The sequence below is a fragment of the Rana temporaria genome, chromosome 8 (assembly GCF_905171775.1).
Source record: "Rana temporaria chromosome 8, aRanTem1.1, whole genome shotgun sequence".
Classification (NCBI taxonomy): Eukaryota; Metazoa; Chordata; class Amphibia; order Anura; family Ranidae; genus Rana; species Rana temporaria.
In genome coordinates this window covers 183439575-183465342 of record NC_053496.1, presented here as the reverse complement: position 1 = coordinate 183465342, position 25768 = coordinate 183439575, and the positions used below count along the sequence as shown (strand labels likewise).

General features: G+C 46.2%; 1 protein-coding gene and 1 long non-coding RNA gene across 2 annotated transcripts in view; both read right to left on the bottom strand.

Moving 5' to 3' along the window:
* Positions 1 to 3312: 3312 nt before the first annotated feature.
* Positions 3313 to 25768, bottom strand: part of LOC120910599 — a gene marked incomplete at its 3' end in the record, with an annotated part of 60884 nt that continues 38428 nt past the window's right edge. Inside the window, exons 10-11 of the mRNA XM_040322357.1 lie at positions 15723 to 16632; positions 3313 to 3832 (exon numbers count right to left, since the gene is read on the bottom strand). Of these exons, the coding sequence (XP_040178291.1) occupies positions 3313 to 3832; positions 15723 to 16632 (1430 nt within the window). The remainder of the gene's footprint in view (positions 3833 to 15722; positions 16633 to 25768) is intronic.
* On the bottom strand, positions 6079 to 6477 carry LOC120909558. Its single transcript, XR_005741300.1, has 3 exons — positions 6437 to 6477; positions 6208 to 6354; positions 6079 to 6118 (listed from the first exon to the last, which is right to left on the bottom strand). It is a non-coding gene; the product is annotated as an uncharacterized LOC120909558 (long non-coding RNA).

Below are 25768 nucleotides of genomic sequence, written 5' to 3'. Positions count from 1 at the left end.
TTCTACCTTTATATATTTTTGTACCATCATCTGCTGGAGATAAAAGACGTCACAGTGACTATGGAGAAAGAGGACGGACATGACGGGGTTACTGGATGTAAGTATAAAATAATATCTTATTACCTCCTCTGCTGCCAGTTCCAACAATGTCTTCTCTCTACTTCCTCCCAGATCACCTCTCACCCGAAACTTCCTGTCTGTACCTGACCTCACTTCCTGTCTAGGTAGAAGTGAAATCACCACCTTGTGGAGCTCAGAGGAAATGCAGTGTCTCGTAATGTGAACACGGCATTGTGCTGTGTGTGTATGTACTGTATATTCTTATAGATTGGGTCACCTCCACTCCCACCAAGGGGGATAGAAACGTATTACTGCCTAGTCCAGCCTTTCTTAGCCATTGTTCCTCCAAAGGCTTCTTCTAGGGGGTTCCATGAGCAATGAACAATATTGTTCTTTCAGTAACAACGATTTCATGACGGTGTAAGATAAAGTGACCAGATTTTTTAAATGAAATCCGGGGACATATGTTTTTTTTTTTCTAACTAGTAATGGCGGCAATCAGCGTCTCTCTGCTCATCGCGGCCGCCACCCGCCTCACAGCCTGTCAAGTCTTACTCTCCAGGCCCCGGGTACTACTGGGTGGGGAGCGGACAAAGAACACTCCGTCAGGGAAGGCAAGGAGATAGGCAGGCGGCTGGCCCCTCCCTGTAGGCGATCGCCTAGGACACGTCACAGGTCCTAGGCGATCTCCTGTCCAATCAGACGGCGCAGCGCCGGGCCGCTCGTTCATGCGCAGTGCCGCTCGCGCATGCGCAGTGGGTGCCCGGCCGTGAAGCCGAAAGCTGTCACGGCCGGGTGCCCACAGTTGAAATGAAGACCCTGGCTGGGGAGGGGGGGGAGAGGAGCGGAGCCCCCGCCGGCGCGTCGCTGGAACGCTGGAGCAGGTAAGTGTATGTTTATAAAAAGCCAGCAGCTACACTTTTTGTAGCTGCTGACTTTTAATAAACATAAAAATTGGCTGGAACACCCCTTTAAGGCATCAGCATACAAAGACATTTTTGGACAATTTCATGCTCCCAACTTTGTGGGAACAGTTTGGGAATGGCCCCTTTCTGTTCCAGCATGACTGCGCACCAGTGCACAAAGCAAGGTCCATAAAGGCATGGGTGAGTGAGTTTGAGGTGAAAGAACTTGACTGGCCTCAACCCGATAGAACACTATTGGCATAATTTAGAGCAGAGACTGTGAGCCAGGCCTTCTCCTCCAACATCAGTGCCTGACCTCATAAGTGCGCTTCTGGAAGAATTGTCAAACATTTCCATGGACACACTTGTAAACCTTGTGGACAGCCTTCCCAGAAGAGTTGAAGCTGCAAAGGGTGGGTCAACTCAATATTTTTTTTTACTTTATAACTTTTTTATTGTTTGTTTGCATATCAAAGGAAAAAAAAACAGTGCACCGAGGTGCATAACCTGACATGTTAAATACACAACCATACATTTTCTCTTTATAACATTGTGTAAGTGAAAAACTTTCCAGTTCAAAGTTGACATCACTCCTTTCCTCCCATCCCCTTACCCACACTTCTAACCCTCTAACCCAACCACCCCCCCTCCCTTCCCGCGCACCATAGTCCAATTTTTAAGGTTAGTGTATTTTATTGATTAAATCTTCCCTAAGAAGGAGTGCCCGGTACCGGGTTAAGATCTATACTAAAATTGAGGGCTGGCTACCCTCTTCTTATATAGGACATCCTGTTTCATCTAGTCAAGGTTTCCACATCCTCACGAACTTCCTATAGTTACCCTGTCTGGTTAGTGTCCCTCTCTCACTCCAGATCATTGCGTTAATAGTTTCAACCCAAGACTTGGCGGTGGGTGGTGTCTGCGTCTGCCACCTCCACGCAATTAGCTTCCTTGCCTGGAAGAGGCATCTCCGCACCACCTCAAGGGAGCCGACTGGCACTCTATCCTCCTCTATACTACCTAATAGGCATATCTTGGACTCAGGTTCTAACTTATGATCGCCGTCAGTAGTAAAAAAAAAAAAAAAAATGCAATAAAACTATCCCCTTTTTTGTAAACGCTATAAATTTTGCGCAAACCAATCGATAAACGCTTATTGCGATTTTTTTTTTTTACCAAAAATAGGTAGAAGAATACGTATCGGCCTAAACTGAGAAAAAAATGGTTTATATATTTTTGGGGGATATTTATTATAGAAAAAAGTACAAAATATTGCATTTTTTTCAAAATTGACGCTCTATTTTTGTTTATAGCGCAAAAAATAAAAACTGCAGAGGTGCTCAAATACCACCAAAAGAAATCCCTATTTGTGGGGAAAAAAGGACGCTAATTTTGTTTGGGAGCCACGTCGCACGACGGCGCAATTGTCAGTTGTTAAAGCGACACAGTGCCGAATCGCAAAAACTGGCCAGGTCCTTTAGCTGCCTAAAGGTCCGGGTCTTAAGTGGTTAACGAGCATTTTGAAAGACGAGCAGGATTCAAGCTAATGGGGCCTGCAGTATCACATTTGGCCTGAGGTGGGGGGGGGTGCCTGAGCCAAGCAGAGCCGAGTGGAGCTGTTCGAAAATACTCCATTCCCGGGTGTTTTCCCGAGGTCAGTCGAGCTGTCCTCTGGCCTTTCCGTCCGTTTCCGAGGCTCTCTGGCGCCCCTCCACCTCTGTCCACATGTGGTATTGCACGCTATTGAAGTCAATGCGGAACAAATTATTTTCATTTCCATTGACTTTTATGGGGAAAGGCTCCTTGATATGCGAGTGCTTTGGATTACGAGAATTCTCCTGGAACAGATTATGCTTGTAATCCAAGGTTCCACTGGAACAAAAAAAAGGAAACTTTACACGGTCTATGAATATAAGGGAACAAACAATAGTCACAGGACGTTCTCAGGTCTACCTGCTGAGAATAGAAAGCCCAGCAGACAATATGAAAAGGTTGAAAAGGTAGGAAACGTATATTCGATGTAACAAAATGCAGTTCTACTCAATAGTCAGGATCATAACTCTGTGTAGGAAAGTTCAGGAACCTGACTATGGTACCGGGGAAAAAAAGTTGTTGGGGGGGGGGGTTGTTTGGGGGTGATAGTGGATAAGACATAATAGGGGACCTTTGTACCAATTCCTGAGAACATCAATGTCAAAACTTACTGAAGTTCTAAGACAACCCAATATGTATATACAAGACATTTCCCACACTCAAGGTACTAATACACCCCGAGGGTTTGTGGGACCCCTGATGTACAGGATTTCAGTGAGGAACATTTCCCTCACTCAGGACAGGAACGTGGCTTCTCCCCCGTGTGTAATCTCTGATGTCTGTCAAGATGGGGCTTCTGTGAAAAACATTTCCCGCACTCAGGACAGGAATACGGCTTCTCACCCGTGTGTGATCTCTGATGTCTGTCAAGTTGCGACTTTCCTGAAAAACATTTCCCGCACTCAGGACAGGAATACGGCTTCTCACCCGTGTGAGACCTCTGATGATAGGAAAGACTGGACTTCACTGAAAAACATTTCCCACACTCAGAACAGGAATATGGCTTCTCACCCGTGTGTGATCTCTGATGTGTGTCAAGATGCCACTTAAATGAAAAACATTTCCCGCACTCAAGACAGGAATACGGCTTCTCACCTGTGTGAGACCTCTGATGTGTGTAAAGATGGGGCTTCTGTGAAAATGTTTTCCCACACTCAGGACAGGAATACGGCTTCTCACCCGTGTGTGATCTCTGATGTATGTCAAGATACCACTTAAGTGAAAAACATTTCCCGCACTGAGGACAGGAATACGGCTTCTCACCCGTGTGTGACCTCTGATGTGTGTCAAGAAGCGACTTAACTGAAAAACATTTCCCGCACTCAGGACAGGAATACGAGTTCTCACCCATGTGAGACCTCTGATGTAACGATAGATGTGACTTAGTTGAAAAAAAATTCCCGCACTCAGAACAGGGAAACGTATACTTCCCTGTGTGCAACCTCTGGTGACTATAAAGACTGGACTTAGCGGAAAAACATTTCCCGCACTCAGAACAGGAATGTGGCTTCTCACCTGTATGGATTTTTTTATGCACATTAAGACTAGACTTTGAATGGAAATGCTTCCCGCACTCAGTACAGGAAAACCTCTTATCTGTTGGAAGGACGGCACTGTCCCGCACAGTCTGAGGTTCCTCAGGATAAGAGGAATACGATGGTCCGGCACCATCCCACACAGTCTGAGGTTCCTCAGGATAAGAGGAATACGATGGTGCGGCACCGTCCCGCACAGTCTGAGGTTCCTCAGTATAAGAGGAATACGATGGTCCGGCACGGTCCCGCACAGTCTGAGGGTCCTCAGGATAAGAGGAATACGATGGTCCGGCACCGTCCCGCACAGTCTGAGGTTCCTTAGGATAAGAGGAATACGATGGTCCGGCACCGTCCCGCACAGTCTGAGGTTCCTCAGGATAAGAGGAATACGATGGTCCATCTACACTGTGTGGTGCCGGATGGACATTTGAGGTAGTCGGGTTTTCTCCTGGACGATACTGTGTGATGTCCTCATCTTCTACTTTACAGTCTGGAGACAAAGTGAGACAATCCTCTGAGGTTTTCCTCATCTCCCGTCCATCTACTAAAATAGAAATACAAAGATTATTACTAGACATGAGCTGATTGGTTCCCCTAAACCAGGACTCTGCCCACATCAGACAGCTTTGTCTCTGAGGATCTTACAATTCCCCCCTCAAGGTAACTAGTAAATGGCTCCTCTGATCTCCTACCAGATCATTTCTTTATTCATGGACCTTAGTCAGAGAGTGAGGAAACAACGAGAACTGTCTTTTAAAGGAGTGACAGTGATGAGGGGATTATAGGACGAGTGTCCCTTCCCCCTCTATCACTCATTGCCATCTTCCCAACACAAGAAGTCCTGCACTTCCTTATTTAGTCATGAATAACAGAGGGGCTGAGCCCCACCAGAGGTCAGAGAGTGAGGATGGGGGAGAACAACCAAGATGAAGACTGGACTGATCCCGAAGACCATCATCATTGGGTTATTGACTCCTCCCTCATTATCACTTTCTGTTTAGGGCTCCAAAGTTGGAGGATGTTATCACATTATTATCTACATGTAAAAGTCTGTGCTCCAATCAAATCATCCGATATAAAATGTCCAGCTGGTAGGAAATGGGTGAAACAAGAGAATACATATTATGTGTATATATAGCAGTGGGGGAGGGGAGAGAGAAGAAGTCAGGGCTATGTAATGTACAACATAGAGTATAAGATAAAACAGATAGGACTATATAGTATCAGAATTATGTAATGTACAATATAGAGTATATGATGCAGGGGTCAGGAGTATGTAATGTACAACATATGGTATAAGATACAACAGATAGGACTATATAGTATCAGAATTATGTAATGTACAACATAAAGTATATAGTGCAGGGTCAGAAATATGTAATATATGTAATATAAATTATATAGTGAAGGGTCAGGACTCATAATATTGGTATTCAGTAATCAGTGGAAGATTAAATGTTTTCATGAGACAAGTTGCAGAGATCCCACACCGCTGCCTCCCATCTCCTGAGACTGCACTCAGTGACTTGGGTCTGAGACTATACAGACATATCCCTCCACCCGGCACAGCCAGCAAACAACAGAGCAAGTAACCCGGGAGAATTGTTCTGTCAGAGATCTCACTAGACCTGGGAATGGGGCAGAAGACCCAAGACACATGCCACTGGTGCCTACGTTGAGCAATGACTATGGTGCAAATCAACAAATTGTGTCTGCAGCACAGAGAAGGAAGATTATCCGAGAGAAATACAGGAATACAGGACGGGGAACACAGCTCAGGAAAGTGACCAGGGGATTACAGTCTGATATCACCCAGTCCCCGCCCTACTCTGGACCAATCAGTGAGCAGTATGGGTGGGGGAATGGATTTAGTGTTAATGACCCACCTGTGCTGATCTCTGTAGGAGTGTCCTCCTCTATAAATGTCCCCGTTATTCCATCCTCCTCCATAGACTGCTGATCATCCCTCACATACGTCTCTTTTTCTTCTTTAACCTCAACTTTACAATCTCCAAGGTTTCCACTCTGAATATAGAATAAAAATGACATCAATGGTAACAATGCAGATAATGTACAGATCCTAATGATGCTATCAGTGATTGTTCCTCATCTACCTGATGATGGTGAGGGATGGTGTGACCTTCCTGTTTGGAATCCATCAAATCCTTGTGTCCTGAAAACTCCTCCATCACTCCATACTCCTCATCCTCCTCTTTATATTCTTCTTTAACAATAATATTATAATCCCCGAGATTTCGAACCTGAATATATAATAAAATATTAATTGTAACACACAAACTTGTATTTATATATCGTAACTATCAATAATTGCTACTCATCTACCTGATGATGGTGGGGGATGGTGTGACCTTCCTGTGTGGAATCCCGGGAATACAGAGGACAGGGACATCTCTCTGGTGGGTTCCCATTACTGGATCCATCTGTAGGAAACACACACACTGACTGAATACATTGGCCCGGATTCACGTAGCACTTACGCCAACGTATCTCGAGATACGCCACGTAAGTGTAAATGTGCGCCGTTGTATCTATGTGCTGCGCCCAGAGAACTAGATACGCCGGAAAATAGGCTTCCTCCGACCGACGTAACTTTCCTACGCCGGCGTATCTTGGGCGCATATTTACGCTGGCCGCCTCATTGCAAATATGCAAATGAGGGAGATCTGTTGATTAACAAACGTAGTTGCGCCCGCCGCATAATATACGCGGTTTGCGTAAGGCTTACGTCCGGCCTATAGTTATTCCCCATCTATGAGGCGCAACTCATGCAAAAGGTATGGACCAGGGAACAGCCGTCGTATTTTACGTTGTTTACGTAGTAGTACGTGAATAGGGCTGGGTGTAGGTTACGTTCACGTCGTAGGCATTGAGCCGTCGTATCTTAGGGAGTATATTCAACGTGATTCTGAGCATGCGCACTGGGATATGTCCACGGGACGGCGCATGCGCTGTTCGTTCGGTCCATCATTTGCATGGGGGCACGCTTCATTTAAATAGATCACGCCCACTTCCACCTACTTTGAATTAGGCCGGCTTACGCCTATGAATTTACGTTACGCTGGCGCAACGTTGGAAGCAAATGCTTTGTGAATACTGTGCTTGCCTCTCTGTGTTACGTCGGCGTAGCGCATATGAGATGCGCTACGGCGGCAGAAATATGCGCCGATGTATGTGAATCCCGGCCATTGTTTCTATGTGTTTATCAGATGATGGTGGATCTAGGTGGACCCTCCGTACTGCTTTCTCCTTTACAATAAAGTCTCCTCTTACCCGGTGATGTGAGGGGCGGCTGATTCTCCATCATGACGTCCTTGTAGAGATCCTTGTGTCCTTCTAAATGCTCCCACTCCTCCATGAATAATGTCCCAGAATTTCCGGCACCGCTCACCTCTCCTGTCAGCAGCTCAATCATCTTCTTGGTGACTTCTAGAATCTTCTCCATGTTGTGTCTCTCAGGTTTCAGGAAATGAAATAGAGAGATTGTGATGGTCACCTTGTCACCAGACTTTACAGGAGAAAAACTCTGAAAGACCAAGGATAATATTATGAGATCCTCCCAGAATCCTCCTCACCTCTCTGGTCAGGTCTGTGTTTAATTAATAGAAATAAGAGTGATGTCATGTGACCTCCCAGAATCCTCCTTACCTCTCCAGTCAGCAGGTAGATGATCTCCAGGGTGAGGTTTAGTATCTTCTCAGTCATGTGACTCCATTCCTCCTCCATCCTCATTGGTGCCGTCATTTGATCTATACAGGTCTCCATGTTGACAGATAACTTTGGTAAATGAAATGAAGAATTATTTGGATGGTTATTTCGGGGGGTTAGATTTGGAAGGAAAAGCCTATGGTGCATGTGCCCCTGGAGTGGCAGTCCAGGGGTATCTGAGAATCACTTTGTGTGAGGGACACTTTGATTTAAAGGTACCACGGTCACTGCACCAGCTACACGCTTTTTTTAGCACCTGCCTCCTGGGCTGGGCCTTTTGGCTAGGACCGGAGGAATTTTTTATTCCTGGCCAGAGGGCCTGGTCATTGTTGAACACAATGACCACTTCTTTCACTCTCCTCTTCACTATCCCTTTCCCCCACTTTATTTTATTTATTGCCTATGTTTGTCACGTTTTTGTCTTATTTTTGTTTGTGCACGTTTTTGTTCACTGTGTGACTATTAGGGTGCCGGTCCTCGGGCCAGCCCTGAACGTCTTGGGAGTGGGTAGACATGGCCTTCTGGCTTAGCTCACCTGCTCTCATGGGCTCTCCCTTCGTGGGAGCCCCACCTAGTACTGGGAGGGTTCTGTTTCGGCAGTCCCGCCGAGGAAGTTGGTCCGTGTCGGCTTTGGTTGCTTGGACCACAGTACCTCAGTCCCGTCTGGAGCCTAACGCCCTGGGGGATCAGGGTTTGGGTCCCTCTTCACAGGAGGATCACTTGACGTTGCACCCGTCTGCACGTTTTTGTGAACAGTTGTGGAGTTTTTGGGTGTGTTACACACGCCATAGGCTTTAAAAAAAAAAAAAGACAAATTATTTGGATGGTATTGATCACACACAATATCTGAGTGGGGGGATGGGAATAAGGATGGGAGGGGGGGGTGTAATAGGAGGGTTGTTGTACTAATAGATCAAACTATAATTTGCTAAATTTTTCATTGGACATTTTGACCTGCCGAATATCGCCCTGACCCCTGGCCACCTGTTATGCCGCGTACACACGGTCGTTTTTCGGCATGAAAAAAAAACAACGTTTTTCCAACTTCATCATTAAAAAACGATGTTGCCCACACACCATCGTTTTTGAAAAATTATGAACAAAGTGCGGTGACGTACACCACGTACGACGGCACTCTAAAGGGGAAGTTCTATTCGCCTTTGGGCTGTTTTTAGCCGATTCCTTGTTAGTAAAAGACGGTTCGCGCTTTTTTGTCAATTACAGCGTGATGAATGTGCTTACTCCATTATGAATGGTAGTTTTACCTGAACGAGCGCTCCCGTCTCATAACTTGCTTCTGGGCATGCGCGGGTTTAAAAAGTCATTTTTGCCCCCACACGATCATTTTTAACAACACGAAAAACGACATTTTAAAAAACGACGTGAAAAAATGCAGCATGTTCGAAAAAAAAATTGCCGTTTTTCAGAAGCTGAAAAACGATGTGAAGCCCACACACCATCATTTTAAATGACGTTTTTAAAAACGTTGTTTTTTTTTCATGCTGAAAAATGATCGTGTGTATGCGACAATAGGCGATGCCACACAAACAGACCTCCTCTAAGTTCTCACCAAGGTGTGAAAAACTGCTCTTCTTAATTCCACTTGGTATCTAGGAACATTTTATGTGACCAGAGAGATGGTAACATGGTGAAGGCTTCTTTCATCAGCTAGCAGTTCTGTTAGGAGGTCTGAAAAATAAGTTCAGCTGGGAAGACCATAATAGACCAAGAGCCACTCTCCCTACCTTAGAGTCCTCCTGAGCCCTACAGCCTCCGGACAACCAGCCACCCAAAGAGAACCGACTGGCACTTGACAGCGATCCGGGCTCTGGTGTCACCTTGTCGGCATTCATTTTGGATTTTGTCAGTCAATATCTCCGGAGCCATATCTCCAGACCCATAAGTCCTAGGAACTTCAAACTTGGTAGAGCGGCCGGCTCCTTAATCACCTCCACGTGTCTACCAAGTTTAGAGTCCGAGGCCCAAGGTTTCCGGAGAGCCAGCCACCCAAAGAGAACCAACCATATCTGCCGAGCCATAAGTCTTAGGAACTTCAAATTTGGTAGAACAGGGCTCCTTAATCACTTCCGTGTGTGTACCAAGTTTGGTTTCTGCTGCCCCAGGGGTTCCTGAAGGCCAGCAACCCAAATAAATCCAGACCATATCTCCGGAGCCATAAGCCCTAGGAACTTCAAACTTGGTAGAAAGGGGCTCATCAATGACCTCCATCAGTAGGTCATTAAGGAGCCCCTCTCTATCAAGTTTGAAGTTCCTAGGACTTATGGCTCCGGAGATATGGTCAGTTCTTTTTTAGGGGAATGTTCCAACCATGAAGGGGTTAAACTAGGTTTCTAGCTTATATTTTTGTGTATCGTCATCTGCTGGAGATAAAAGACGTCACAGTGACTATGGAGGAAGAGGACGGACATGACGGGGGTTACTGGGTATATATATATATATATGAAATAATATCTTATTACCTCCTCTGCTGCCAGTTCCAACAATGTCTTCTCTCTACTTCCTCCCAGCTCACCTCTCACCCGGAACTTCCTGTCTGTACCTGACCTCACTTCCTGTCTGTACCTGACCTCACTTCCTGTTTAGGTAGAAATGAAATCACCACCTTGTGGAGCTCAGAGAAAATGCAGTGTCTAGTAATGTGAACTCGGCCTTGTGCTGTGTGTGTGTGTACTGTATATCCTTATAGAAGGGGTCACCTCCAATCCCACCAAGGGGGATAGAAACGTATTACTGCCTAGTCCAGCCTTTTTTAGACATTGTTCCTCCAAAGGCTTCCTCTAGGGGGTTCCATGAGCAATGAACAATATTGTTCTCTCAGTAACAACGATTTCATGACGGTGTAAGATAAGGTGACCAGATTTTTTAAATGAAATCCGGGGACATATGTTTTTTTTTTTACTAGTAATGGCGGCAATCAGTGTCTCTCTGCCCATCGCGGCCGCCACCCGCCTCACAGCCTGTCAAGTCTTACTCTGCAGGCCCCGGCTACTACTGGGTGGGGAGCGGACATAGAACACTCCGTCAGGGAAGGCAAGGAGATAAGCAGACAGGCAGCTGGCCCGGGACTTGAGCCAAGGCAGAAGAACATGCGTCTGGAGCTGAATGGGCATGCACCCGAAACTGAAGAAATATTTCCTCTGCTCTGACTAGCACTTGATCATCAGAAAGGGGCACAGATAATGAAAAAATACATCAGGTATAGTGGTGACATTTGTGCTTAAACATGACCATGTGGCCATAATCAGGCAATGGTGTAATGATCTATTCCCCGCCTATTTGCTTAGGTGGTCATGGATTCCCAGCCATATAAGTGAATGGGCTGGGTGACATCAACGGTTAGTAAGGATGCAAATGCCCTAAAAGGTCATCTTTATCAGTGTCCATATAAATGTCAAGGTTCTAATACTCTAACCTTTTCTCAAACGGGGTGCCACAGTACCCTGAGGTCCTCAGGGGCACTGCAGAATCCTGGTTGAGAGAGACATTCGAGCCGAGCCAAACTCTCACTCCTCCGCCGAACATCGGTATATCGAGAGCTTGGCCAGAACAGTTTTGTGTACACTCACCAGTCACTTTATAAGGTACAGCTGTTCAATTATTTGGTAACACAAATTGCCAATCAGCCAATCCCATAGCAGCAACTCATTGCATTCAGGCATCTAGATGTAGTGAAGACGATTTGCTAAAATTCAAACCGAACATCAGAAGGGGGAAGAAAGGGGATTTAAGTGACTTTGAACGTGGCATGGTTGTTGGTGCCACATGGGCTGGTCTGAGTATTTCAGAAACTGCTGAGCCACTGGGATTTTCACTTACAATCATCTCTTGGGTTTGGACATAAAAAAGTGCTGCGCTTCATTGCAAATAAAATATGTATAAAGTGCAAACATTTGAAAAGATAGTAGTAGAGTCAAGTCCATTTTATTGGTAAAATGTCCAATAGGAGCCACCAAAAGGTGTACCCCTACATTATAAGTCCTCATAGATGACCATTCATAATATCGATCCATAAATAGTGACGATATCCACCACCACAGATAGTATGGGTACGCTTACCAGAAAACGTGGACCCAAATACCATAGGGCAATGAGTCACTAAAGCAGGGGTGATTAGACATCACTAAGGATGAGCTCCGGCGTGTTCGCACAGTCCATGTGCAGAGCCCGCCAGGAAGTCGGCACCGCGCTGCGCTAATCACAGGCAGGGAGACATTATCCCGATGCTCGGCTGAGAGCTCATCCTTAGGCCTCGTACACACGGCCGAGGAACTCGACGTGCCAAACACATCGAGTTCCTCGGCCAGTTCAGCCCTGAAGCCGCCGAGGAGCTCGGCGGGACGAGAGCTCCCATAGAACAACGAGGAAATAGAGAACATGTTCTCTATTTCCTCGCCGAGGTCCACGTCGGCTTCCTCGGCCGAAAGTGTACACACGGCCGGGTTTCTCGGCAGAATTCAGCCAGAAACTCGGTCGGAAGCTGAATTCTGCCGAGGAAACTGGTCGTGTGTACGGGGCCTTAGACATCACATAGGGAAACGAGTCCTCTGTGCATTTTCCAAGGATGGATCTCACTCATCCTCATTCCATCCTTGGAAACCGTATACAGTACATATACAAGGCGGCTCCCCTGGGCAAAATCACGTACCTGGGTTGGTGGTGTCACTGAAAGAAAAAAAATAATCCTTAATTGGTGGGGACATCGAAAAGAAAAAAAAGGTCCTGAGTCAAAGATTTCATTGAAAGGGAGAAGGGAGAAATCTCTCTATCTGTGGTGTCACTGAATCGAAAAATGTCACAGAAAAAAAAACACCACTACAAAGCTCCTCCCCCACCCCCAATACAGAGCTCTTCCCTGAACCCTAACACCCCTTTCCTCAGTACAAAGCTCATCCCTCTTTAGTCTACAGCTCCCCTTCCTCACAGTGCTCCCCTCCGTTTCCTCCCAGTACCCAGAGTTCCCCCTAAGTACAGAGCTCCCTCCTCCGTCCTCTCCCCAGTACACAGTGCCCACCCAGTATGCAGAGCTCCCTCCTCCCAATTACATCACCCACTCCTTCTTCTCCCCCAGTACACAGAGCCTTCACTCCCCCCCAGTACACAGAGCTCCCCCCCCCCCCAAGTACAAAACTTCCCCCGTGCAAAGAGCTACCCCTTATCACACCCCCAGTACATAGAGCTCCACCCAGTGCACAGAAATCCCCTCTACCTCCTCTCCTCCAGGACACAGAGCTACCCCTCCCCCCAGTACACAGAGCTCCTCACCTCCCCCTCTAAGGCTGCATTCACACCTGAGCGTAGCGTTTTTGGACATTTTTTTCCAACGTTTTGTCGCGCGTATTCACACGTATTCGCGCGTTTTTATACAGCGTTGTCTTTGAACTTCAACGTTTTTTATTTTAGCCAATAGGAAAAATTATCATCTCTTTCATCACTTGTTGCTATGCTTGTAGATTTTTTTATCTTCTGCCTGGGTGAAATGTTCTATTTCACACAACAGATTAAAGCGACAAAACGCCCGTAGAAACGCTCATTGTCGCGCTAGACGCTTGAATCGAGCGTTTCCATTACTTTTTATGGGAATACAAACGTTTTAAAACGCACAAATCCGCAAATCCCCTCTAGCGTTTTGGAGATTCATGCTTCAGGCGACAAAACGCTCAGGTGTGAATGCAGCCTAAGTACAGTGCTCTCTGCCCCCCCTCCTCGGAAGAACACAGTGCACCCCCGGTATGGAGAGCCCCTCTAAGTGTAGAGCTCCCCCTCCTCCCCCCAGTAAACAGAGCTCCCTTTCCTCCAAACCCCAATTTATAATGTTTCCAACCACCCAGGTTCAGAGCTCCCCTTGCCCTCTCTCCATCCAGTACACAACCCCCCCCCCCCCAGTACAGAGCTCCTCTCCCTTCCACTCACCCCAGTAAACATAGCTCCCCCTTCCTTTTCCCCTACTACACAGGGCCTTCCCTCCTATTATTCCCCAGTACTCAGAGCCCCTCAACCCCAAGTACAAAGTTTCCCCCTTCTTCCTCTCCCCCCAGCACACAGAGCTCCTCTTCCTACCACCCCTAGTACACAGAGCTACCCTCCAGTATGCAGAGCTCCCCCCAGTACACAGAGCTCCTCTCCATTTTGCACAGTTCCCCCTCCTTTCTCTCACCCCAGTACACAGCACTCCCCCCTCCTCCCAACCCCAAGTACACAGAGCTCCCCCTCCTTCCTTTCACCCCGTACCCGCTTATAATAAAAAAAAGTGCCATTTACAGAAGAGGAGGCGTGAGAGGCCACTCCTCCCACTCCAGTAAACATAGCTCCCCCTTCCACACAGGGCCTTCCCTCTAACCATTCCCCAGTACTCAGAGCCCCTCACCCACAAATACAAAGTTTCCCTCTTCTTCCTCTCTCCCCAGTACACAGAACTCCTCCTCTCACCCCCAGTACAAAGAGCTCCCCTCCAGTATGCAGAGCTCCTCCCTCCTTTCTCACACCTCCGTACCCGCTTATCCCCAAAAAAGTGCCATTTACAGAAGTGGAGCTTTGCTTTATGGGGACAATTGTGTACAAGCGTAGCGCAACCCCTAGAGGGCTAACTAAATTTTGTGGCCCCCTATCCCTGCCCAGCCCGACAACATGCATTTTCCAACTTGCATCCAGACACAGAAACCAGTCCTCGGGCTTGTTTTAATGTTTTATTGAGGGAATATAACTTGGATAGGGATGAGGGGGTTACAGGATGCCCAAAACTGAATTCAGCAGCAATTTGGAGGACAACTTCTCTATATACACTGGCAGCTGGTACCTTGGTGGAAATAGCAAAGCATTTGTTTTCGACAGAAACAAACTTTTCCGCAGCGGTTCCTACGGGCAACAGCATTATTTGTACAGTCTTTACCCTCAGCCATTGATGGACAACTAGGAGACAATTGTATTCCAAGAGCACAGTCATTAACCCAAGCTGTAGGGCAGTTTGGAAACACGTGTACTCCACATAAACTATGTTGCCAAAAGTATTGGGACACCTGCCTTTACACGCACATGAACTTTAATACAACAGCTACAACAGCTTCAACTCTTCTGGGAAGGTTTAGGAGTGTGTTTATGGGAATGTCTGGCCATTCTTCCAAAAGACATGGATGAGCGAGTTTGGGGTGGAGGAACTTAACTGGCCTGACCTCAATGCGAACACCTTTGTGATCATTTAGAGCGGAGACTGCGAACCAGGCCTTCTCCTCCGACATCAGTGCCTGACCTCATAAGTGCGCTTCTGAAAGAATGGTCAAACATTTCCATAGACACAATTGTAAACCTTGTGGAAGGCCTTCCCAGAAGAGTTAAAGCTGCAAAGGGTAGGCCAACTCAATATTGAACCCTACGGACATCCGAAAAATTAAAAGAGGCTCTGCATAGAGTAAAGTCCTTACATTTTATTGCTCTTAAAAAAGGTGCCCCTGGACGACATCAAACATATGACGAAACACGTAGGGTGGAGCGACGAACTGATGTCACTGCTACACATGTCCCGATTGATGTTTTTTTTGTATGTGCGACGGTTGCACATGCAAATTTAGTCAGTTTTACTACAATACGCCCCCTCACTCACTCAGGACAGGAACGTGGCTTCTCCCCCGTGTGTGATCTCTGATGTCTGTAAAGATGGGGCTTCTGTGAAAAACCTTTCCCGCACTCAGGACAGGAATACGGCTTCTCACCCGTGTGAGATCTCTGATGTCTGTTAAGTTGCGACTTTCCTGAAAAACATTTCCCGCACTCAGGACAGGAATACAGCTTCTCACTTGTGTGCGATCTCTGATGTGTGTCAAGATGTGACTTAACTGAAAAACATTTCCCGCACTCAGGACAGGAATACGACTTCTCAACCGTGTGAGACCTCTGATGTGTGTAAAGACTAGACTTATGTGAAAAACATTTTTCGCACTCAGGACAGGAATACGGCTTCTCACCCGTGTGTGATCTCTGATGGCTGTCAAGATGCGACTTAACGGAAAAACATTTCCCGCACTCAGGACAGGAATACGGCTTCTCACCCGTGTGAGATCTCTGATGATAGGAAAGACTGGACTTAGCTGAAAAACATTTCCCACACTCAGAACAGGAATACGGCTTCTCACCTGTGTGCGACATCTGATGTCTGTTAAGATCTGACTTATCTGAAAAACATTTCCCGCACTCAGGACAGGAATATGGCTTCTCACCCGTGTGCAACCTCTGATGTATGTTAAGATTTGACTTAAATGAAAAACATTTCCCGCACTCAGGACAGGAATATGGCTTCTCACCCGTGTGCGACTTCTGATGCATGTTAAGATATGACTTAACTGAAAAACATTTCCTGCACTCAGGACAGGAATATGGCTTCTCACCTGTGTGTGATCTCTGATGAGGATAAAGACTGGACTTGGCTGTAAAACATTTTCCGCACTCATCACAGGAGTACGGCTTCTCACCCGTGTGCGACCTCTGATGTATGTCAAGAAGCGTCTTAACTGCAAAACATTTCCCACATTCAGGACAGGAATACGGCTTCTCACCCGTGTGCGACATCAGATGTCTTTTAAGATGCGACTTATCTGAAAAACATTTCCCGCACTCAGGACAGGAATACCGCTTCTCACCCGTGTGAGACCTCTGATGTCTGACAAGTTTTGATTTTTTTAAAAACCATATCCCGCACTCAGAACAGGAATGTGGCTTCTCACGTGTATGAATTTTTTTATGAACAGTAAGATTAGACTTTAAACAGAAACACTTCCCGCACTCAGTACAGGAAAACCTCTTATCTGTTGGAAGGAGGGCACCGTCCCGCACAGTCTGAGGTTCCTCAGGATAAGAGGAATACGATGGTCCGGCACCGTCCCGCACAGTCTGAGGTTCCTCAGGATAAGAGGAATACGATGGTCCGGCACCGTCCCACACAGTCTGAGGTTCCTCAGGATAAGAGGAATACGATGGTCCGGCACCATCCCGCACAGTCTGAGGTTCCTCAGGATAAGAGGAATACGATGGTCCGGCACCGTCCCGCACAGTCTGAGGTTCCTCAGGATAAGAGGAATACGATGGTCCATCTACACTGTGTGGTGCCGGATGGACATTTGAGGTAGTCGGGTTTTCTCCTGGACTATACTGTGTGATGTCCTCATCTTCTACTTTACAGTCTGGAGACAAAGTGAGACAATCCTCTGAGGTTTTCCTCATCTCCCGTCCATCTACTAAAATAGAAATACAAAGATTATTACTAGACATGAGCTGATTGGTTCCCCCAAACCAGGACTCTGCCCACATTAAGCAGCTTTGTCTCTGAGGATCTTACAATTCCCCCCTCAAGGTAACTAGTAAATGGGTCCTCTGATCTCCTACCAGATCATTTCTTTATTCATGGACCTTAGTCAGAGAGCGAGGAAACAACGAGAACTGTCTTTTATAGGAGTGACAGTGATGAGGGGATTATAGGACGAGTGTCCCCACCCCCTCAATCACTCATTGCCATCTTCCCAACACAAGAAGTCCTGCACTTCCTGATTTAGTCCATGATTTAGTCATGAATAACAGCGGGCTGAGCCTCACCAGAGGTCAGAGAGTGAGGATGGGAGGAGAACAACCAAGATGAAGACTGGACTGATCCTGAAGACCATCATCATTGGGTTATTGACTCCTCCCTCATTATCACTTTCTGTTTAAGGCTCAAAAGTTGGAGGATGTTATCACATTATTATCTACATGTAAAAGTCTGTGCTCCAATCATATCATCCGATATAAAATGTCCAGCTTGTAGGAAATGGGTGTAACAAAAGAGAATACATATTATGTGAATATATAGCAGAGGGAAGAGAGAAGTCAGGAGTATGTAATGTACAACATATTGTATAAGATACAACAGATAGGACTATATAGTATCAGAATTATGTACAATATAGAATATATAGTGCAGGGCTCAGGAGTATGTAATGTACAATATAGAGTATATAGTGAAGGGTCAGGATTCATAATATTGGTGTTCAGTAATCAGTGGTGGATTAAATGTTTTACTGGGGACAAGTTGCAGAGATCCCACACCGCTGCCTCCCATCTCCTGAGACTGCACTCAGTGACTTGGGTCTGAGACTATACAGACATATCCCTCCACCGGCTCAGCCAGCAAATAACAGAGCAAGTAACCCAGGTGAATTGCAAAGATAGAGATCCTGCTATACCCTGACATGGGGCAGAAGACCCAAGACACATGCCACTGGTGCCTAGGTTGAGCAATGCCTATAGTGAGAGTCAACATTTTGCTGCCAACTGAACCCCAGAATTTCCATAAATCCAGTCTAGATACATAAATTGTGTCTGCAGCACAGAGAAGGAAGATTATCCGAGAGAAATACAGGAATACAGGACGGGGAACACAGCTCAGGAAAGTGACCAGGGGATTACAGGCGGATATCACCCAGTCCCCGCCCTACTCTGGACCAATCAGTGAGCAGTATGGGTGGAGGAATGGATTTAGTGTTAATGACCCACCTGTGCTGATCTCTGTAGGAGTGTCCTCCTCTATAAATGTCCCCGTTATTCCATCCTCCTCCATAGACTGCTGATCATCCCTCACATACGTCTCTTCTTCTTCTGATTTCACCTCAAATTCTATATCGATTGGATCTCCACTCTAAACCAAGAGAATGAGAGAGAAAATCATCTGTAAGATAAGAGCTTTAATATTGTGACATCACATAAAAAATCCACACATCGTCTCCATGAGTCTGTGTTTTACAATCTCCATCCCACCAACCTTGCAATATTGAGGGATGGTGTGACCTTCCTGTGTGGAATCCCGGGAATACAGAGGACGGGGACATCTCTCTGGTGGGTTTCTGTAGCTGGATGACTCCACCTTGGTGTCCTGGTACAGATCTTTGTGTCCTTTAGGAAACTCCTCCATCAACCCATCCTCATCATCCTCCTCTTTTATCTCTTCTCTTACCTCAACTTTAGGATCTCTCAGGTTTCCACTCTGAATATAGAATAAAAATGACATCAATGGTAACAATGCAGATGATGTACAGATCCTAATGATACTATCAGTGATTGTTCCTCATCTACCTGATGATGGTGGGGGATGGTGTGACCTTCCTGTGTGGAATCCCGGGAATACAGAGGACGGGGACATCTCTCTGGTGGGTTTCTGGTATTAGGCGGCTCCATCATATCCTTGTGTCCTGAAAGCTCCTTCATTACACCATATTCCTCGTCCTCTTGCTTGTACTCTTCTTTAATAACACTATTATAATCCTCAAGGTTTCCACTCTGAATATATAATAAACATTTATTGTAACAAAAATTATTGTGTATAAATCATAATTACTAATAATTGTGATATGGCGATTTTTATCTATCTCACTTATACACTTAATAATACATGAATTAAGTGAGTACAACTTTGTCTATATAAGAACCAACCAATGCAGTTGCAGCTATAACCAATAAAATCATTAACGAATGATAACTTGTAAAACTGATAACAATCTAATTTATTTATACAGAAAAGAAACGCTAGAATAATCAGATATTACCAAATATAACGTAGCTGATAAAACTCCTAAAGCAATGATGTTATCAATAAAATACCAAGTAAGTAATACAAAAAAAGGATGTTGCAATTTAAAAATATATATATTACTAATACATAAAGGAAAGAAAGTTACCACAAAGGAAACAAAGAATGGTGGTGATAGGATACCCAGTCCTATAACCGGCCTCAACGTCTTCTCCAAGGTTATGGAGAAAGCAGTAGTACAACAGCTACAACACCATTTGGACACCCACAAACTACTGGACCCACTACAATCGGTTTCCGTCCAGGTCACGGGACGGAAACAGCACTTCTCAAAATATGGGATGAAGTTCTCGAAGCAGCAGACGAACAAGAATCATGCCTTCTGATACTGCTGGACCTTAGTGCTGCCTTTGACGCAGTAGACCACAAAATGTTGCTGACTCGCCTCACAGAAGTAGCCAGAGTTGCAGACTCGGATCTACCCTGGTTCACATCATTCCTGGAAAATCGATCCCAGACAGTAAAGCTGTACCGTGCCGTGTCATGCGGAGTCCCTCAAGGATCACCCCTGTCGCCCATACTATTTAACATCTATCTCCGCCCTCTCCTCAAAATTATCAATAACCAGGACCTACTCTACCATTCCTACGCCGACGACACTCAACTTTACTTTCGTATTAGCAACAAAAAGGACCAATACCTCGGACTAGAACAATGTCTTACTTCTATAGACAACCGGATGACGGAGAGTCACCTTAAACTCAATGGATCAAAAACAGAACTCCTGCTCCACGCAAACCGAAACAGACTTTCTAGGACAACATGGACGCCACCGCCCATCTTTGGAAAAACCATCACCAAAGTCAAAAGTCATTTTTGACTCTGACATGACAATGGATGCACAAATACGATCAGTAGTCAGCGGATCCCACCATCTTCTCCGTCTACTACGAAGACTCGTTCCCTTCATCCCAAAAGAAGACACAGCAATAGTGGTTGGAACAATTATCAACTTCAGGCTCGACTATGCAAACTCCCTCTACCTCGGACTCCCAAAATACCAGATTGCTCGGTTACAAGTCGTTCAGAACACGGCGGCACGACTGGTAACAGAAAAAAAAACCCTGGGAATCAATCACTCCCTCCCCGAGATCCCTCCATTGGCTGGCCGTAAAAGACCGAGTCATATTTAAGGCCTGATGCACAAATGTGTACAAGGAATCGCCCCCCAATATTTATGTGAGAAAATAAAATACCATAACCCCAATCATGTCCTTCGATCAACTAACCAAAATCTACTACAAATCCCCAAGGCCTGGTACAAGACCAAAGGAGAACGAGGATTCGCAGTCCAACGACCTTGACTGCGGAACGCGTTACCAACTAACATCTGAACGGAAGTGAATCACCAGGCCTTCAGGAAAAAACTCAAGACCCACCTATTCTGAAGGCTAAAAAGAAGGAAATGGATACCAAGCACCTTGAGGCGATTCAGTTCGCTACCCCAACCACCTTCTCAAGTCAACTAACCAAAATCTACTTCAAATCCCCAAGGCCCGTTACAAGACAAAAGGAGAACGAAGATTTGCAGTCCAAATACCCCGACTGTGGAACGCATTACCAACCAATATCCCAACGGAAATTAATCACCAGGCCTTCAGGAAAAAACTCAAGACCCACATATTCTGAAGGCCAAATTAGAAGGAAATGTATACCAAGCGCCTTGAGGCGATTCAGTTTGCATATGTAACGCTATATAAGTTTTTCATTCATACCATTCCCCACCAATCACACCCCTGGACTACTTTCATTGGTTCAGAAGTGGCATTGAATCCTGATTGGCTAAAATTCAATCCTAGTTGGTCATCATGCGTCTCGCATAAGAATTAGAATTTTCGGTGTCTTCCTGTCTACCATGTTTATGGTTGTTAAGTAAGCGACTCTCCCTCATCTCAGTATAAATTAGCATTTCAAGGACTTATGATCAGGTGGAGACACGTCTGCTACTCACTCTAAAGACAATAGTGTAACTTAGTTACTATGCAGACAACAGACAAAATACGTTGATCTTTTATTTTTTTTTAAATAACAAACATGTTATACTTACCTCCACTCTGCAGTTAGTTTTGCACAGAGTGGCCCCGAGCCACGTCTTCTGGGGTCCCTCGGCGGCTGTCTCTGGTCCTCCCCGCAAAAACTCCACATATTCATGCGAGCTCCCTCGCATTGTGTGGAGTCCTCGCGTGCCTGCTCCCGCTCATTGTATTACTCGGCCCGCCGCATCATTGGATGTGAATGACAGCAGCGCTACCCAATGGCTGCGCTGCTTTCAATCCATCCGCTCTAGCCATTCAACGGCCAGGCTGAGCGGCAAAGAGGATGTCGGGGCCGAGCGCGGGACTTTCGAGGGGTCAGGGAAGTATAACAGGAGGCCGGTATAGTCAGAAGTTTTTTCACCTTAATGCATAGAATGCATTAAGGTGAAAAACTTTGACCGTTGAACCACAGGCCAGCGGCTAGCAGAACTTGCATGCCAGCAGCCAGCTCCCAGCACGACTTACAGGCCATGGCTAGCTCCCAGCAGGACCCAGAGGCCATGGTCAGCACAGGACCTGACAGTCAGACAGTGTTGAGTGCAATTTCCTATTTTGAGGTTACTGGATTTACAGGAGCATATTACTAGAATTTATCTCCAAAATGAAGGGAATGTTCCGGCCCGGTAAGTGGGGAAATGTTCTGACCCTGAAGGGGTTAATCTAGGTCTCCACACTATATATGTGTGTATCATCATCTGCTGGAGATAAAAGACGTCACAGTGACTATGGAGGAAGAGGACGGACATGACGGGGTTTCTGGGTGTAAATAGAAAATAATATTCTTAGATTGTAAGCTCTAATGAGCCGGGCCCTCTGATTCCTCCTGTATTGTAACTGTACTGTCTGCCCTCATGTTGTAAAGTGCAGAACAAACTGTTGGCGCCATATAAATCCCGTATAATAATAATAATATCTTATTACCTCATCTGCTGCCAGGTCCAACAATGTCTCCTCTCCACTTCCTCCCGACTCACCTCTCACCCGGAACTTCCTGTCTGTGTGTGACATCACTTCCTGTCTTCCATAGAGACTTGCCTGGGTAAAAGTGAGATCACCACCTTGTGGAGCTCAGAGAATTTGCAGCCCAGAGAAATGTGGCGTAGTGTGAGCATGACGTTGTGCTGTGCATGTTTGTACTGTATATCCTTATACACTACATTGCCAAAAGTATTGGGATGCCTGCCTTTACATGACACCCCAGTCTTAGTCCGTGGCAAGGGAGGGCTGGCAGCCTTAAGTCTGGGGAGCAAGTCCAGTTAAGTGGCCTGTTAAACCACAGGCCAGAGGATAGCAGGACCCACAAGCCAGCAGCCAGCTCCCAGAGGCCATGGCCAGAAGAACCCACAGGCCATGACCAGCACTGGACCCACAAGCCATGACCAGCACAGGACCTGACAGCCACACAGTGTTGAGTGCTTTTTCCTATTTTGAGGTTACTGGAAAACTTCCCCCGTGCAAACGGCTACCCCTTATCACACCCCCGCTTTTGCATACAGCGTTGTCCGACGTTTTTTATTTTAGCCAATATGAAAAATGATCACCTCTTTCATCACTTGTTGCTATGTTTGTAGATTTTTTTATCTTCTGCCTGGGTGAAATGTTCTATTTCACACAACAGATTAAAGCGACAAAACGCCCGTAGAAACGCTCATTGTCGCGCTAGACGCTTGAATCGAGCGTTTCCATTACTTTTTAGGGGAATACAAACGTTCTAAAATGCCCAAATCCGCCCAATTCGCGCGACAAAAAAGGGTCCGGAACTTGTTTGAGCTTCAGGCTTTCGGCTTCAGGCATTTTGGAGTGGAGATGTGAACCATCTCCATAGAGAATAATGTACTTTTCCCCCTCTAGCGTTTTGGTGCTTCATGCTTCAGGCGACAAAACGCTCAGGTGTGAATGCGGCCTAAGTACAGTGCTCTCCCCTCACAGAGCCTCCCCCTCTTCCCACACCCCAGTACACAGAGCACCCCCGGTATGCAGAGCCCCTCTAAGTGTAGAGCCCCCCCTCCTCCCCCCAGTAAACAGAGCTCCCTTTCCTCCAAACCCCAATTTATAAAGTTTCAAACCACCCAGGTTCAGAGCTCCCCTTCCCCTCTCTCCATCCAGTACACAACCCCCCCCCCAAGTACAGAGCTCCTCTTCCTTCCTCTCACCCCAGTAAACATAGCTCCCCCTTCCTTCCTTTTCCCCTACTACACAGGGCCTTCCCTCCTACCATTCCCCAGTACTCAGAGCCCCTCACCCCCAAGTACAAAGTTTCCCCCTTCTTCCTCTCCCCCCAGTACACAGAGCTCCTCCTCCTACCACCCCCAGTACACAGAGCTCCTCTCCATTTTGCACAGTTCCCCCTCCTATCTCTCATACCAGTACACAGCACTCCCCCCTCCTCCCAACCCCAAGTACACAGAGCTCCCCCTCCTTCCTTTCACCCCTGTACCCGCTTATAACCAAGAAAAGTGCCATTTACAGAAGAGGAGGCATGAGAGGCCACTCCTCCCACCCCAGTAAACATAGCTCCCCCTTCCACACAGGGCCTTCCCTCAAACCATTCCCCAGTACTCAGAGCCCCTCACCCACAAATACAAAGTTTCCCTCTTCTTCCTCTCTCCCCAGTACACAGAACTCCTCCTCTCACCCCCAGTACAAAGAGCCCCCCTCCAGTATGCAGAGCTCCTCCCTCCTTACTCACACCTCCGTACCCGCTTATCCCCAAAAAAGTGCCATTTACAGAAGTGGAGCTTTGCTTTATGGGGACAATTGTGTACAAGCGTAGCGCAACCCCTAGAGGGCCAACGGAATTTTGGGGCCCCCTATCCCTGCCCAGCCAGACAACACGCATTTTCCAACTTGCATCCAGACACAGAAACCAGTCCTCGGGCTTGTTTTAATGTTTTATTGAGGGAATATAACTTGGATAGGGATGAGGGGTTACAGGATGTCCAAAACTGAATTCAGCAACAATTTGGAGGACAACTCTATATACACTGGCAGCTGGTACCTTGGTGGAAATAGCAAAGCATTTGTTTTCGACAGAAACAAACTTTTCCGCAGAGGTTCCTACGGGCAACAGCATTATTTGTACAGCCTTTACCCTCAGCCATTGATGGACAACTAGGAGACAATTGTATTCCAAGAGCACAGTCATTAACCCAAGCTCTAGGGCAGTTGAGAAACACGTGTAATCCACATACACTATGTTACCAAAAGTATTGGGACGCCTGCCTTTACACACACATGAACTTTAACCACTTAACCCCCGGACCATATTGCTACCCAAAGACCAGAGCACTTTTTGCAATTCGGCACTGCATTGCTTTAACCGACAATTGCGCGTTCGTGCGACGTGGCTCCCAAACAAAATTGGAGTCCTTTTTTTCCCACAAATAGAGCTTTCTTTTGGTGGTATTCAATCACTTCTGCGGTTTTTAGTTTTTGCGCTATAAACAAAAATAGAGCGAAAATTTTAGAAAAAAAAATGAATATTTTTTACTTTTTGCTATAATAAATATCCCCCAAAAACATATAAAAAAACTTTTTTTTCCTCAGTTTAGGACGATACGTATTCTTCTACCTATTTTTCATTAAAAAAAACAAAAAACGCAATAAGCGTTTATTGATTGGTTTGCGCAAAAGTTATAGCGTTTACAAAATAGGGGGTATTTTTATTAATATTTTTTTTTTACTAGTAATGGCGGCAATCAACGATTTTTTTTTCGGTACTGCGACATTATGGCGGACACTTCGGACATATTTTTGGGACCATTGGAATTTTTATAGCGTTCAGTGCTATAAAAATGCATTGGATTACTATAAAAATGCCACTGGCAGTGAAGGGGTTAACACTAGGGGGTGGGGAAGGGGTTAAGTATGTTCCCTGGGTGTGTTCTAACTGTAGGGGGGTGGCCTTACTAGGTGAAATCACTGATCTTCTGTTCATACATTGTATGAACAGAGTATCAGCATTTCTCCCCCCTGATAGGACCAGTTTACACACACAGCTCCCGGTCCCCGCTCTGTAACGAGCGATCGCGTGTGCCCGGCGGCGATCGCGCCCGCCGGGCACGGGAGTCGGTGGCGAGCGGGGGGCCTGCGAGAGAGCCGACGTAGAGCTACGGGCTCTCGCGCAGGGGAGCCAACCTGCCGCCGTAAAACTACGGCGGCAGGTCGGCAAGTAGTTAATGGCATCCCTGTCTTAGTCCGTAGGGTTGAATATTGAGTTGGCCCCGCCCTTTGCATCTATAAGAGCTTCAACTCTTCTGGGAAGGTTTAGGAGTGTGTTTATGGGAATGT